Source organism: Arctopsyche grandis, chromosome 1 (assembly GCF_051622035.1).
Source record: "Arctopsyche grandis isolate Sample6627 chromosome 1, ASM5162203v2, whole genome shotgun sequence".
NCBI classification, from domain to species: domain Eukaryota; kingdom Metazoa; phylum Arthropoda; class Insecta; order Trichoptera; family Hydropsychidae; genus Arctopsyche; species Arctopsyche grandis.
The window spans coordinates 20803639-20820351 of NC_135355.1; the positions used below are offsets into that span (position 1 = coordinate 20803639).

The following is a 16713-nucleotide window of genomic DNA, read 5'->3' on the forward strand; positions in this document are numbered from 1 at the left end:
AAAAAAAAAAAAAAAAATAAATATATATATATATATATATATATATATATATATATATATATATATATATATATATATATATATATATATATATATATATATATATATATATATATATATATATATACATATTTATATATACATATATATACATATATATGTACGTATAATATATGTATACTATAAATCACATTCTTGACCAGTACAAATTACAACAATTGTTCTTTTATTTGTAATTTTTATTTTAGAAATAAAAAAAATACCACGTGATTATTTAAATTAACAGATTAAAATAAATTTTGCAAACACTATTATAATTTGTGATTTGTTATTGTCATATAAATGACTCAAAATCTTTCTACTTTAAATATAAATTTTACAAAAAATTAAAAAAAAAGTGTTTGTAAATTTTACAAAATATGATAGTTTTTTACTTATGAATCGCTTTCTAAGAAATTTAATACATAAATCAAAAAATGCACATTCCAAAACTAGTCCATGCTATTGACTATATCATAGAATAAGTAGGAAATTCATGTGCATAAATATTATTTTAGACGAGAAAGAAAAAAAACTGAATATCGTGTATTTGATGTTGCTAATGTTTTGTCTTCCTCAAAATTGATAATTATTCACTTATTAATGTAATGATAAATAAAAATTTAATAATTCAAATTTACGATTTCTATTACAATCATGCTCAATAATTCTATATTCAAAATAAAACTTTTAAGTATATATAAACTAGTAAGTATATATCTATGTATGTACATACATTCCATGAACTTCTTAGATGTTTTTCTTGATTTTTAATTAATATTTGTTTATCAGTTTTAGTTCTATTACATTTAATTTTTCTACTGGATTGAAAGTCATTTTTAAATCTTAAATGTTTGTAACTTTTTATTTCAAAATTTCTTAAAACAAATCCTTAATGTTATTATGTATATTCCGCCATAGCGCTTCAATTTTGTTATAATGAAATGAATAGTACCAATTCATATATGAATAATATTATCGTGTTAATAATTCAAAAATACTTACGCTTTCTGATGGAATTTCAAGATCCGTCTCTTGATTCATCATGTCTGATGCATCAACGAATGAATACGTGCAAAGAAGGAAAGAATTATGAATTGTTTTCCCAGATAATAATATAATACTTTATTTATTACTTATTATATTATAATATGCATTTTAAAATTTTAAGGTTTTGTTTTCAATTTCATTGATTAATTATTAATAAAATAAAAAGTTGCATAAATTTTGAACCAGAAAGTGACTTTTGCCTTCCCGTATCTATTCAAAAATATAGTTTAGGTATAATATAAGCGTTGTGAATTGAAAAGATTTAATCATTGTGATACTAAACCCAAGTTCATTAATTGTAAATATATATTGGAATACCCATTTATATAAACTAATGTGAAGTGAGGTTAAATACAGAACAATCTCACTTATACAGAAAGGTAAAACAAAAAGTAAATAAAAGCTACTGTATCTATAAGTCAAGTCAAGTTAAAAAAAATCCAAACTATCAAATGCAAACAAACTATCATACCGGTGATCAAATGTAAACAAAAATAGCATGCATATGTATTATTCTGGGAGGTCTGCAGCCCGCAGCCCATATAGACGAGCCGCCACTGGCTTATAACATAAATAATGAAAAAAAAAAGGTGGCTGACCTTAACTATCGCAGCACCCATTTCTAAAGCATAGACAGAGGGAAGATTAATTGGGAAACGTAAGTGGCTTTAATAATTCAAATGTTTTTCAAAACAAATACAATGAATAATATTTTCATATTACCGAAACGAGGCCCAACTGCAAAATAATTTCTATTCACACATTTTGTTATTTTGATAGACGCTGCCTAGCTATTTTATGATAAAAATTATACATTACTAAATAGTAATTGCAGTGTAAGTTTGATCTTATTTTCATACCGAATAACCAATTTACAAAAACATCGAATATTCGAATTACTCAAGTGAATAATTAAAAATATTAGAGATTCTGCAACAGATTTCAAATTCAATGTATGGAGTGTACCTAATTTTTATAAACAATGTGATATAGAAATTTTACGAACCTGGAACAAATTTTGTGACCAATAAAGTTATGAAATCATTGACAGATATTGTGTTGTTATTTCAACTTTCAGACTTATTATAAACAATGTGAAAAACAAGAAATAAATTAAATTCAGATTGAGAAAGGTTATCGCACACACTCGATAATGAGTACTGAGAAAAGTTTTGTAAATATTGTCACAACACAACAATATTTACAGTGTGTTCTTTATGGTATATTTGTATTAACTGGAAATACATATTATATGTGTATGTAATCTATAGAGAAACTTAAAAGGCTCATTAGTATGAATTAAGTATGTTGACTTGGCATTTGAAAAAAAATTTACAGTTATAATGCATTATTATTTATGAAAAATGTGTAATACATTTGTATATATAGAAACTTAAAATTTAAAATTCACATTGAATGGAATGTTTGACTATTTTTAAAACAACCTGTATTTTATATTGACATATAAATAATGACTGCAAGTAAATTCTTGCATATTTAATATTCTTATTAACCGTGCATAAACAAACATGATGGCGATTCATGCAGTGTATTTGGTATTAACTTTGATTTTCTTCCTATTCATTGAAGACATTTATTCTGGTACGTACATAAGTTAAAATTACGACAATTTACTATAACTTACATTTAAAATAAACTTTAGAATGCCCTAATATTATCACGAGAAGACAATGGGGTGCAAAACCAAACAAAGAAGTTGAATATATGTTGATTCCAGTGAAGTATGCTATTATTGAACATACTGTTACACCTGAATGTAATACATTTTCAGCATGTAATAGTCGAGTTGGAAATATACAAAGCTATCAAATGGATGAATTGAACTATCATGACATTGGTTACAAGTAAGATCAGATATTAAATGTGTTAATTATTAAAAAAATGTTAATGTTTAATTTTTTATATCAATATTAAAGTTTCCTCATTGGCGGAGATGGTAATGTTTACGAAGGTACAGGATGGCACAAAGTTGGAGCTCACACTTACAAATGGAATTCTAAAGCTATTGGGATAGCTTTCATTGGAGATTTTTCTGGTTAGCTTCATGCTAACACCAATTCAAAAACATTAACTAATGATATTGGTTTTATATAAAGTATTAACGAACGATATTGAAATTTTATGTAAATTCTAATATCAATTTCAGATAAACTACCACCACAGGCAGCTTTAGATGCAGCAAAGAAATTGCTGGAATGTGGAGTTGAATTGTCAGAGTTGGATTCACGTTACAAACTTGTAGGACATCGCCAGATCATTTCTACGGCAAGTCCTGGTGCTAGATTGTATCAGGAGATAACAAGCTGGTCACATTTTGTAGAAAATCCATAAAATTACTCACATTTTGTAGAAAATCCATTAAAATACTGTATATTTAAATTATATAAAAATATTATTTCAAAAAATACATTTAAAACTGTCTTCCGTCATTTATTAATTATAATGAAAATAATACTAAATAAAACTGAACTAAAAATGGTTTTATTAAAATACGTTTTATTTTAAAAGATATATTTGAAATTGAACTATATACATACATAAATCTTCTAATATATAATTTCGAAAGAGACTTTGTATGTATGTCTATTTGTTTGTTTGGTTCGTAGAATCCGTGCCGTTTAAGGTCTGACCGCACTATACGGCCGTCGACTGCTGCAGTACGACACAACACGGCAAAGTTGATACAAAAGGCAACTCTGTCGCGTGATGCGTAGTGCGTTATATCTCATACAATTTCATACAAATAATATTTGACCGCACGCTGCCGTTCGTGTCGCAGACGCATAGTGCGGTCAGACCTTCAATCTAATAAAACACAAATGAATATTCAAATAAAATAAAACTATTCAAATAAATTTAATCAAATGTTTACTATTAGATTAGCCATGTTTAAACGGTTTATATTACAAATACCGAGCGAAGCCGGGTAAAACCACTAGTATTCAATAAAATGGGTTTCAATCCTTGACCGCTGGTTGATCTTAAAATACATTGTATGTATATGAATGATTTATTATGAGTGTTAATAAAGCAAGGAATTAGTTTATGCAAATGTAATATACAGAAATTAAAATATATTCTAAAAATAATGTACATATATATTATGTATATTGGCTGTTCCAAAATATGGTAAACGGACTACCAGTCAAATGTGAACCGGTCGCTCTAGATCGGTCACACGTGATCACCCTTCACAGTAAAACTGGTCACGAGAAAACTGGTTGACTGATTTTAGGGTGTGACCAGTTTTCTCGTGACCAGTTTTAGTGTGACGGGTGATCACGTGTGACCGATCTAGAGCGACCGGTTCAAATTTGACTAGTAATCACCGAACCCCAAAATATATCACCAAATCTTTTATTTTTATTTTTTTAATTTTATTTCCTTTCAAACTATTCAATTTTATAAACTAATCGCCATACTTCTCAAAAGCGCATCGCATCAATTTTAATTTATAATTTGTTAGAATTACGAACATTTCTAAGACAATAACACAACACAACCCTAATGTTTAGACCATTTGAAGAATAATGGCTCGATTGGAGGGAATCGCTGGTGATTAGAGGCGATCTGAAATACAATTTACAAGTAGATCTTTGCAAATTTTTCAGCGCACTAAGGAATAAAGATTTTCGTAATCGCATAATCTAATAAGATAAACATTGTAAAAATGCAGAGGCTTAAATTAGGCTGCAACATTACCGGATTTAATCGCTCGAACTTTTTAACCGGATTGATCCGATATCATACATATGTGTTTGAACAATTGTAATCAAGCGAATCATTTAAGATGGACTCATTGTTCTATTACAATAAACTTGGGTAGTCTGGATATGCAATAGCAAGGTTTCGAATCTCTCAGCATTCTAACGATGGACATTTGTGCGATCTCGTTATCAAAATTTGATAATAAATAACATATTGATATAAACTGTGTTGTATATATCGTTTACGGTAATTTATGTTGTATACAGAGCCGTATCGATGTTTTTGGCGCCCTTGGCAAATATCAAATTTGTTGCCCCTTTATTATTTTTTCATTAGATTAAAATAATTACATTATTGAAATATATAAATCACACATTTAAATAAAATACAAAAAAACAGCATTATTTTTTATATTATAAATGCACCACATTGAGAATTTTGAAACAAATACAAGTCATATTATAAAAGGAATCAGTGCGCTTGAAACACAATATATTTTTATTTTTACTAATGTTTGTTTCAAATAATTTTTTCTTTAACTAAAACAATAAATCTGTCTAGACCAGAAACCAATTATTATATTACCGAAATTTATATTGTTAATAATTCACTTTCTATTGATAATATACTTAGATTTGATAATCTCTCTTGACCGCTGGTTGATCTCAAATAATTTTTAATTTACTAAAACTCCTTTCTGCCGAAGCCACTATCGTAGCCATTGTGATAAATATGCGTATCACTAACTCGATATTGGGAAAGGATTCTTGTAAATCCTATCTACCCAGTATATTTAAAATATCAATGTGATGGGTCTACCCCACGGGATCGAATGTGAAATGCACGAAAAACCAAATATCGGAAGGGAAAGATCGAAAATCGAAAGATCAAAAAAAAAGGGTGCATGGTAAACGGTACATAACAGGAACAAGAGGAACAGGCTTTTCCTCACGTATTAATGTGCGCGCGCAGAATACGGGAGGAAAATCCTGTTCCTCTTGTTCCTGTTGTATCCTACTCGCGCAAATTTAGTGAGTATGTACCGTTTACCATGCACCCTTTTTTTTTGATATTTCGACTTAAGATCTTTGCCTTCCGATATTTGGTTTTTCGTGCATTTCACATTCAATCCCGTGAGGTGCACCCCAATGTGATACATGCTTCTGGGATGTTTATCTCCACAAAAAGTTTTTAATTGATGTTTTAAACATTTAAGTTCATTTAGAAATTGATCACAATCTATTTCCAAGTAATTTTGTGAAAGTGGACCCTTTTATTTTCCAAATTTTGTTCAGATACATTAAGTCAACAAGTGGCAAAATTATTTTGCCACTGTTGAATTCTTTTAAATCTTTTTTGTAATTGCATTATAATATGAATTTTTTTCTATATTTTAAGTTAAGGATTCGTCTTAAGCCAATTCACCTTGACATATTTTTGTGTTTAGATTTCCTTTTATTATGATCTGGTTTTATATTCAATTTAGTGCAATGTTAATGGCTATCTATAATATTATATTATAATTTAAACCATTTAATTATATTCAAAAACGATCATTTTAAATTAATACACAATGATACAAAGGCGCATTAGGTTCTTCCTGTAATGCCACAATGGTCCAAAACTATTAAATAAATAAAATAAATTATTCGACCTAATTTTATATTACAATAAATATCAAAATAACACGTAATCGTTACCCCGATATTTTAATATTAATTTTTATTTAGTTATTACTCATCAACTTATATGTGTGTAAAGAACTATGGGCTCGATTTCGTGTTTTTTTAATTCGCAACTTACAAAAGGAAATTATTTTTTCCAAGTTTACAGAATAATAAAAATAATTATAACTTAACGTAATGCTAAAAATATGTACACCTCATCCCAGGATTTTAGCGAACATAGAACTTAGTAAACCGTATCCAGTATTTATGCATTTTTAGAAGCAGTTTCGTCATACCATTGTTCGTTTTCATTCCTTCGGTCAATTTCTTAGAATTCAAAAGAAATAAAAAACATCATTACCCTGCCTTGAACAAAATGTGTACATAATTGAAACATAAAATGAACGTACATATATACAAATTGATATTTCAAAAATACATAGAATTCATCTGAAATTTTAAATATTTTACTAAGAATTTTTCTTAAAAAATAGGCGAGGGACGGCTTCGGCGCTCCTCGCATCAAGCGCCCTCGCTACAGTACTGGTTGTATATGTTGTTTATTTATTCATTATTTTAAAATGTATGATAAAAACAGATGAGGTGATGAATTAGAGCACATCCAGTATACATATACATACGTACAAAACATATTTACGTAATACGTACATATGTGAAAGAAAACAAGTCATGGCTTATCAGTAGTATAATTGTAATTAAAAAAAAAACGATTCTGACGGGGAATCCTTTTCGTTTTGCGATTAATTTCTTCACACAGAAATTATAAATGAATAGGGTAAACATAAAGTATTTGCAACGTGTAAATTTTCATTGTTCTCGTTTTTTTTAAACACATACAATGAAGTTTATACAAAACTACCTGAAATGATTAAAAAACGAGATACTATAATTTTGAATGTATGTAGAATAATTAATGGAAGAAAACCATTTTCTTTTATAATGGTAAAATAAGTATATAATTTTATCGTTATCAGTTTCTTAGTTAAGCTTGCATAACTACAATAGCTTTATAATCTAATATATAATTTGGACTTTGTATATACATATGTATGTATGTATCTATCCTTTGTTCGTTCGTAGATTCGTGACGTCATCGAACAAATGATTCCAATTATTTTTATTTTCGATTCATAGGCGCCGATTCGATTTTTTTCGATTCAAAGGATTCGAAGTCCCCGCGGGGTTCGCAGCCGCATGGGGCGCTACCTTCATGGGACCCCGCAGGGGGCGCAGCCGCATGGGTCCCAGCCTCTTGGGGCGCAGCCGCCAGATTCTAGACTTAATGTTTTTATATAAAATTTTTTTTTTTTTTAATAAAATGTTTACTATTAGATTAGTCATGTTTAAGCGGTTTATATTGCAAATACCGAGCGAAGCCGGGTAATACAGCTAGTTGTATATAAATTTTAATGTAATATAATAACATGGGTAATATAATAATAAGTATATAAATTTTAGTAAATTTATCGTAATAAATTTCCTAGTAAAGCCTACACAACTACAATAACGCGTTTAAAATCAGGTAAAATTTATTTTAATCTATTTCATAGCAGAGTCTACACAAATTCCAGTCATACTATGATTACTAATTAATGATTATCACAGAAATATGTTTCAGGTATTTTAATAAAAAACGTTTGAGGAACTTTTATAAAAATCATCTTTTAAATCACACTGTATTCATATGGATATGCATATAAGCACAAACTTAGCCGTATTTGCTTCACTGATATTTTTAACTACGTACATTGAAACTGTACATTTAAAAATGGAATCCCACAACTCAACATTTTTACTAAGATTTATATTTTTTGTCACACTAGTAGACATCATCAGTGCTAACGTTCATGTAGTGGAAGATGGTAAAAACATATATACATATATTCTTAAATATTACATTTATCTTTAACAAACGTATGTATATCGAAAAAGTCTATTTATTTTTTATTGCAGAATGTTCACAAATTGTAGCTAAAAGGCAGTGGCATTCGAAACCATCGCAAGGTGTCGATGAAATGACATCTATACCATGTTTCGCCATAATTTCACATACCGTATCACAGGAGTGTCATTCTATCACAGATTGTCTAGACAAAATTCAGAATATACAACAATATCATATCCAAGAAAGACACTTTGGCGATATTGCTTACAAGTAAGACAAATCTTATAAAGTACATAGTATGTAATACAGCAAAAATAAACAAAAAAATTCCATTTGTTTAAGTTTCTTGATTGGTAATGATGGAAATATTTATGAAGGTAGGGGTTGGGACAAAGTTGGAAGTCATTCTAAAAATTGGAACACAAAAGCTTTGGGCATTGCGTTCATAGGAAATTTTTCAGGTATACATAGATACATGTATAAATACTTAATATATACATAAATACATCCATAAATTATATTTTAATTTATTAATTGTAGAAAAGCTGCCATCTAAAGAAGCACTGAACGCTCTTAAAATTTTACTCAAATGTGGAGTGAAGCTTGGCAAACTGGATGAAGACTATGCACTTTTAGGTCACAGACAAGTTATGGCAACTCTTAGTCCAGGCCAAAAGCTTTTCGATGAAATTAAACAGTGGCCACATTTCACCGAAATTCTAACGAATAATGTTCGCTGATTTTGGTGATATTTGATTATTTTAATTCATATTACTGAATGCTTCAACCAAAATATTTTCCAAAATGATTATTATTAATAACGAATTACTTTTTTTCATATTATAGATTTCAATGAAATCGAAGAGCAATCCAATATTTCATATCAATATTGTATCAATAATTTCGTGTATTTTGTTAAATTGCAATGACTTTATTTTATAATGAAAATTTTGTAAAAATGACAACAAATAAATAGTATGCATACTCAATATAAAAGCACTGAAATTAAACACACTCACACAACCATTATTTGGCATATATTTAATGGTTCAATATTTAAAAAGCTATTATTTATTTTTGAAGCAATTTCATGATACATAATCTTAAATTCAGAATATATTGAGGTAGTTTTAGATCATCCCTTAATAACAGCAATGGGTTTTAATTTGATGCATTTTTTGCTGATACCAGCTGCATGACAAGTATCAACAACATCAGTGACATTTTTGTACGATTCAGGCGCTTCTTCCATCACAAGCTTAGGCGACGCCACCCTGATTGATATTCCCATTTCCTCCATTTTAGCTAATACATCTTTGTAATCAATGTTTCGTCTCGATTTGGCTCGAGAAAGCGCTCGACCCTGAAATTAGAATTTTTTTTGATAAATTTATGTACATATGTACATATATTAATTATGCTAAAGTTTTTAAATACTAGACATACAGCTCCATGACATGTTGATCCGAAAGTTTCAGTCATTCCTTGGTGAGTACCTGTAAGTACGTAACTGCATGTTCCCATTGTTCCACCAATTAATACAGGTTGACCTGTAAGCTGATAGTCTACTGGTATAAGAGGATGATGAGGTGGAAATGCACGTGTAGACCCCTATAGATGTAATAAATATTATTTGTCATTTGTAAATTTAAAAATCGTATACATTTGAGGATAATTGACTTACTTTTCTGTGTACTAATAGGGGTTTTAGTTTACCATCAACGATATGCTCCTCAACTTTAGCTATATTATGAGAAACATCGTAGATTACATGCATATCGAGATCATCTGGAGCCATATTAAATTGTTTAGCAAAAGCTTGTCTCGTAAGGAATGTCATTGAGCTACGATTGACCCAAGCAAAATTAGCTGCAGCTGCCATTGATTTCAGATAGTCTTGACCTTCTTGAGAATTGATACGAGCGCATGCCAATTGCCTATCGTTTGTCTCTATATTATCTCTCTTCATAGCCTTCTCCATTTGAACTAAAGCATCAGTGGCAACCTGGTGTCCAAATCCACGACTTCCCGAATGAATCATCACACATACTTGGCCCAGTCGTTCGATACCCATTTTACTAGCAGCATACTTATCGAATATTTCTTCTACTACTTGAATTTCGGCATAATGATTTCCGGCGCCCAATGTTCCAAGCTAAGATGGCAATGAATATTAATCGTTGGCACACTGTTTTTATATAACACTTTTAATATAAATGTCAAATAAACCTGTGGGAGACCTCGTTTTTTAGCCCGCATACTGACTTTGGATGGATCAGCATTTAACATTCTTCCATATTCTTCACAGTGTTCTTTGTCTTCAGCCCAAATGTAACCTTCACGTAACGACCAGTCCATTCCCATTTCTAGCGCTTCATCTAAGTCTCGAGCGTTCATCGGAATTATACCTTTAGAACCAACACCTACTGGAATATGATCGAAAAGGCTTTGTGTCAATTGTTCCTATAATGAAAACATTTTTATATTATTCAAAAACTGTAACACAATAAGGAATAACATATAGAAATAAATACAAACCTTAATAGGCATAATATCTTTGGCATGCAAATTAGTGCGAAGTAGTCTAACTCCACAATTGATATCGAAGCCAACACCTCCAGGAGAGACCACTGATTTAGGATCGGTCATATCAAATGCAGCCATATTTCCTAAAAAAAAAAATATATATATATATATATATATATATATATATATATATATATATATATATATATATATATATATATATATATATAAATATATATTAAAATTGAATTTAAAGAATTCGAATTACACTGTTCGACACGAAAAATGGTTCAGACGAGATATGACAAAAATTCGTTAATTTTATCCAGGTAAGCCAGTTATCAATAGAATTTTTGTTATTAATCCACAAGAATAGTCGAAATATGCTTTTTGTAGAATTTTATTTAATTCTCATATAAAGATAATTTAATATATTATTCCTATTAATTATATTCAGATCCGTGTAAATACGAGTAAATACTAGTACGAGCTTTTTGCTCGCAATTTTACTGATTTAAAGTTCTACACACTTCCAATTAAACCTTTTAAACGAAAACAAAAAATAGCGTGGTCAGAACATTATCCCAATAAACATGTTTCAATAGAAAAAACTCAATATAAAATAGTATTAAGTGAAAATACGTACTTTTGAATTTTGCTGAAAGCTGAAGATTACTACAAATTAAAGATAAAATTAAGGATTACAAATTAAGGATTTCGCGGGTTGAGCGAGCTCGGTGCGGACGTGCGTTTGTGTGTTGTTCCGATAAGTATGTAGAATTTTGTGTTAAATTGGAGCTAAAGAGGAGGTGCTGGGATGAGTATTTAGCTCTTCTGGCGCTTCGCAAGTTAGTACATATTCAGAATCATTACCTATGCTTGATTTCATTTTTTTTTTTTAAATGGAATTTAAATTTATAATATTTTCATATTTACATAATTACCCACATAATTTCGATCACATTTCTTTTGATAATAATTTATTATTAACGTCGATTGATTTATAAATGATAGTATTGATAATGTTTAACGTTGAATTATTTCATATTTAATATTGAGTGTTGAATGGTTTATATTTCAATGTTGAATTATTTCATAATTGATTATTTAATATTGAGTGTGAATTTTATTTAATGTTGATAATTTAATATATTGGATACTTGTACTCAACGTTAACGTTATTGTTTGGTACTAATTTCATAAATATTATGATTGTGAATAAACTGTCTATATATGTAAATATATCATAAATGGAAACACACGTCCGTCCGCACGGAGTAATTAATAAGCTCAGAGCAGAGCTCCATGCAACCGCTCAGGTCCCCAAGTTGCAAATAGGGGAACGACTCTTGTAGTCAACTGCCATGGCGACATGGTGATCCTGGACAAGGAGCGCTGAGATAAGAGTGGTGATGAGTGAATCCGTGGTAAGTTTCACTCTATAAAATGTCACACAACACTATGACGGTCTCAGGTCAGCGGCGAGTAAGTGCTGCCGCTTAACAAAAGCACAACCCGGTTTTGAAAGGTACCGTAACACCTTTCATAGAGAAGGAAACTCCATAAAAAATTCCCTGGCAGTGGGCAGCAGCTCTGTCAGTACCATCCACGGCGGAAGTATATGCAATATACTAAAACGGCAAACGATGGAAGATTCAAAGCGACGTGGCAGCCACTCAATCGGTTTGAATTCTGCGGAGCAGAAGGTTTGGGGAAAACTACTGTGCTCTCATATCCCTAGTATAACCACCATGAAGAGAAAACCTAAAACCACGGCCCCGAGTCTCCGGCGTCCCTTCAATGGGACAGGGGTGCTAAGAATCCCCGGACTCAAAGTGGTGAACATACGAAAAATTGGTACATGGAACGTTAGGACCATGTATCAAGCAGGTAAAATTGAAAATCTGCAAATAGAAATGAAAAAAAACCAAATACAGATGCTCGGCATAAGCGAAGCTAGATGGCCTGGAGCAGGAAAAACGATGCATTGCAATGGATATACGACTTACTACTCGGGATCGCTTGACGGCACTCATAAGAATGGTGTTGCTGTGATTCTGGAAGACGACATCAGTAAAAGTGTGAGAAACTTTATTCCGTTATCTGAACGAGTCATGATGATACAATTAGCAGGAAAACCTATAAATGTTAACATAATACAAGTGTATGCCCCCACTTTCGATAAAGAAGAAAATGAGATTGAAGAATTTTATCAACAAATCAAAGAATTGATGACATATACGAAAAAACACGATGTTAACATTATAATGGGAGATTTCAACGCCAAAGTTGGAGACGAAGAAACAATGGGTATAACTGGTCACTTCGGACTTGGAGAAAGAAATGAGAGAGGAGACAGACTAGTTCAGTTTTGCCAGGAAGAGCAGTATGTTATCTTGAATACTTTCTTTAAGCTACCTAAAAGAAGATTATACACATGGAAATCCCCAATGGACTGTCCTGATAATATTGTGCGAAACCAAATTGACTTTATTTTGATAAACAGTAGATTTTTAAAAATAGTATAAAATCGGTGAAAACCTACCCTGGTGCAGACGTGGCATCCGATCATAATCTACTTTGTGGGAAATTGAAGATAAGACTGAAAAAGATTTTAAGAGCATCAAAACCTAAACCAAGATTGGATTTAGAGCTGCTTAAAAATCTTACGATCCACGAACAATTTACAAAAGATCTCAATAAAAATTTTAAACAAAAATGTATTGAAGAAAATAGTAATGTAAACTTAAAGTGGGAAGGTATGAAATCAGCAATGACCCAATCTGGGAAAAAGTTTCTTGAAACAAATCAAATAATTAATAAAAAACAACCTTGGATGACGGATGAAATTATACATTTAATGGAAGAACGTAGAAAACACAAACATAATAATCCAACACAATATAAAAATATTCACCGCCAAATTCAAAGGAAAATTAAAGAAATCAAAGAAAAATGGATGGAAAATAAATGTAACGAAATTGAAAAATTACAAGAAAAACACGACGAATTTAACGTACATAAAAAACTAAAAGAAGCAACAGGATCATTCAGAAAAAAAGATTTCAGACTCCTTAGGAATAAAAATGGAAAAATCATTTTAAATATGGATGAGAAGAAATCAGAATGGACCGAGTACACAAAATTGCTATTTAAAGACAATAGAGAAACCGGAGGGCATATTGAAGATCCAGAAACGGGACCATATATATTGAAATCCGAAGTGGAACATGCTATAAAACTAGCAAAGAGTCGGAAAGCTACTGGACCGGATCTGATTCCTGCCGAATTTCTCAAGTTATTGGACGACGATAACATAGAAGATCTAACAAAACTCTTCAATAAAATATATTTATCAGGCGAAGTACCTAGCGATTGGTTACAATCCATATTTATCCCGTTGCCCAAAAAGAGTAACGCGAGGACGTGTAGCGACTTCAGAATAATTAGCCTAATGAGTCACACATTGAAGATCCTACTAAAGATAATACAGGGCAGAATTTACTCACGGTGTGAAGAGGCGATTAGCAGAGAGCAGTTTGGGTTCAGACAAGGCTTGGGTACCCGAGAGGCCCTTTTCTGTATGAAAACACTACTCCAAAGATGCAGAGGAGTCCGTAAACCTGTGTACATCTGCTTTATAGACTTTGAAAAGGCCTTTGACCGTGTCCAACACGCTCGCCTGATGGAAACATTAAAAAATATTGGCCTGGATGACAGAGATGTCAGATTGCTACGAAATATTTATTGGAATCAGACTGCAGTAGTACGTGTCGATGATCAATTCACTGATGAGATTCCTATAGAACGGGGCGTCAGGCAAGGATGCATCCTATCACCTACTCTTTTTAACACCTATACCGAATCCATCTTCCACGATGCTCTCCAAGAGGCGGAGGGCATCAAGGTGGGCGGCGAGACGATCACCAATATATGATATGCTGATGACACGGCACTAGTCGCTGAAAATTTAGCAGACCTGCAAAGATCTCTAGACCGTGTACATCAAGAAAGCAATCAAAGAGGTCTGCGCATAAATCTAAAGAAGACAAAATTTATGATAGTAGATAGAATGCAAACAGACACCAGGAATCTAACCTTGGATGGAGAGGTGATAGAAAGAGTAAAAAGATTCAAATACCTGGGTACCTGGCTGAATGAAGAGATGGACCCAGATGAAGATTTAAGAATCCGCATCGAGATGGCTAGAATAGCATTTGTAAAAATGAAGGCGGCGCTTACAAACAAGCATCTCAATCTTCATACGCGGTTGAGATTCGCGAAGAGCTACGTCTGGACAGTATTACTACACGGATGTGAGACGTGGACTCTGAAAACCAAGATGATCAGCCGCATTGAAGCTTTTGAGATGTGGGTCTATAGGCGTATGCTGAAGATTCCGTGGACCAAAAAGATATCAAACGAAGCTGTCCTCGGCATGATGGGGAGAGGCAGGGAACTTGTTTCTGTCATCAAGCGGAGAAAGATGGAGTACCTCGGACACATGATACGGGGTCCAAAATACGAATTTCTCCGTTTGATAACCATGGGGAAAATAGAAGGAAAAAAATGGATTAGCAGGAAAAAGTTATCTTGGCTTCGAAACATGCGCATGTGGACCGATATGAGCGCCGAAGAGCTGTTCCGAGCCGCTGAAGACCGATGCGGATATATTCAAATAATCGACGAGGTGGTCGCCAACGTCCGGATGCGGACAAGGCATTAACAAGAAGAAGAAAGATAAAATACCACGACTATAGATTCCAATATTCATTTTGAACAGGAAATTGACATATTTTGAGACGTCGACCAAACATCAAGATATAGAAAAATCGCGCGATTTAAAAAACACATATATCTCCGAATCTCGAGTCAATCAACATTTTTTATTACCAGATTCGTGTTCACTGGGCATATATCTATAAGAAAAGTCATATCTCTTCTCTGAACCAAAAAAAAGTAATTTGTCGAAGTGTTATTTAGATTTAAAACATGAGAAAAAAAAAGTGAAATATTTTCATACTAAAGTATTACCTATCGCAAATCCGTATCCTGAATGAATATCAGGCAATCCGATTGATCGTCCCACAATACCAGGCAAAGCGGCAACATTTGCAATCTGTTTGACCCCAGGAAGGAAACCACCAGTCATGCCGGGACGACAAGCGTTGCGGAGTTCCTCCAGCATCAGCTTTTCCAGCGTATTGTTCACATAAAACACACCCTCCACCTTCATGTTTGGTTGGAAGCCTTTTTTAATTCGCCAGCAATACGGATTGATCTTTTCGAGGTATTGCAATTCTTCATTATATTGACGAACAACCATTCTGAACGTATTCAAATAAAGAATTTAGAGACCCAATCGCAACTAAACGATCGCAATAAGAAATGGTGCAATTTGCAATGCCGGCTTCGGTACCACGAGATATTGACATATGTACGTTCGAGAAGATGGCACGATTTTAAGCGGGATTTGCGAACATACGTTATTGTACAATCGCGTGGATTTTATTTATCTTAAAATACGCATATTTTATTAATCGACGCCTTAAATCAAATACCGACGCCTTAAAAAATACGTAGGTTACAATATTACTAGCCATTGTGCGTTTAATGGCTACATGTATTTTAAAGGGCTCGGTGATTATTCCGCAAAAAGTGTTCTCGCGCAAGTCACTAAAATCCCGATCACGGAACATCTGGAACCCAAAAAGTCCATCAATTGAAAGTCATAAACGCGAAATATTGTACTAACGAGAATTCAAGTTCCAGAAAATCCGTTCACCATTTTTAAAG

The 16713-nt window shown here is 32.0% G+C and overlaps 2 protein-coding genes across 2 annotated transcripts; one reads left to right on the forward strand and one right to left on the reverse strand.

The window, feature by feature from the left end:
• The first annotated feature begins 2594 nt into the window (after positions 1-2594).
• LOC143917163 (peptidoglycan recognition protein 3-like) lies at positions 2595-9365 on the forward strand. The gene is made up of 9 exons (XM_077438578.1): positions 2595-2691; positions 2753-2954; positions 3027-3145; positions 3257-3440; positions 8208-8368; positions 8460-8661; positions 8734-8852; positions 8932-9122; positions 9238-9365. Exons 1-9 carry the CDS (start codon positions 2619-2621, stop codon positions 9331-9333), a joined length of 1347 nt encoding a protein of 448 aa, XP_077294704.1. The 5' UTR covers positions 2595-2618; the 3' UTR covers positions 9334-9365.
• RtcB (RtcB RNA ligase) lies at positions 9271-16416 on the reverse strand. The gene is made up of 6 exons (XM_077436215.1): positions 15952-16416; positions 10930-11060; positions 10621-10854; positions 10076-10546; positions 9838-10002; positions 9271-9754 (listed from the first exon to the last, which is right to left on the reverse strand). Exons 1-6 carry the CDS (start codon positions 16241-16243, stop codon positions 9527-9529), a joined length of 1521 nt encoding a protein of 506 aa, XP_077292341.1. The 5' UTR covers positions 16244-16416; the 3' UTR covers positions 9271-9526.
• Positions 16417-16713: the final 297 nt, after the last annotated feature.

Coding starts and splice junctions, on each gene's coding strand:
- LOC143917163 (XM_077438578.1), top strand. CDS start 2,619: ATGATGGCGATTCATGCAGTGTATTTGGTATTAACTTTGATTTTCTTC. Junction 3,441..8,207: donor CATTTTGTAGAAAATCCATA/AAATTACTCACA, acceptor TATGCATATAAG/CACAAACTTAGCCGTATTTG. Junction 9,123..9,237: donor CCGAAATTCTAACGAATAAT/GTTCGCTGATTT, acceptor TTCATATTATAG/ATTTCAATGAAATCGAAGAG.
- RtcB (XM_077436215.1), bottom strand. CDS start 16,243: ATGGTTGTTCGTCAATATAATGAAGAATTGCAATACCTCGAAAAGATC. Junction 10,003..10,075: donor CCCTATTAGTACACAGAAAA/GTAAGTCAATTA, acceptor TTACATCTATAG/GGGTCTACACGTGCATTTCC. Junction 9,755..9,837: donor GATCAACATGTCATGGAGCT/GTATGTCTAGTA, acceptor TTCTAATTTCAG/GGTCGAGCGCTTTCTCGAGC.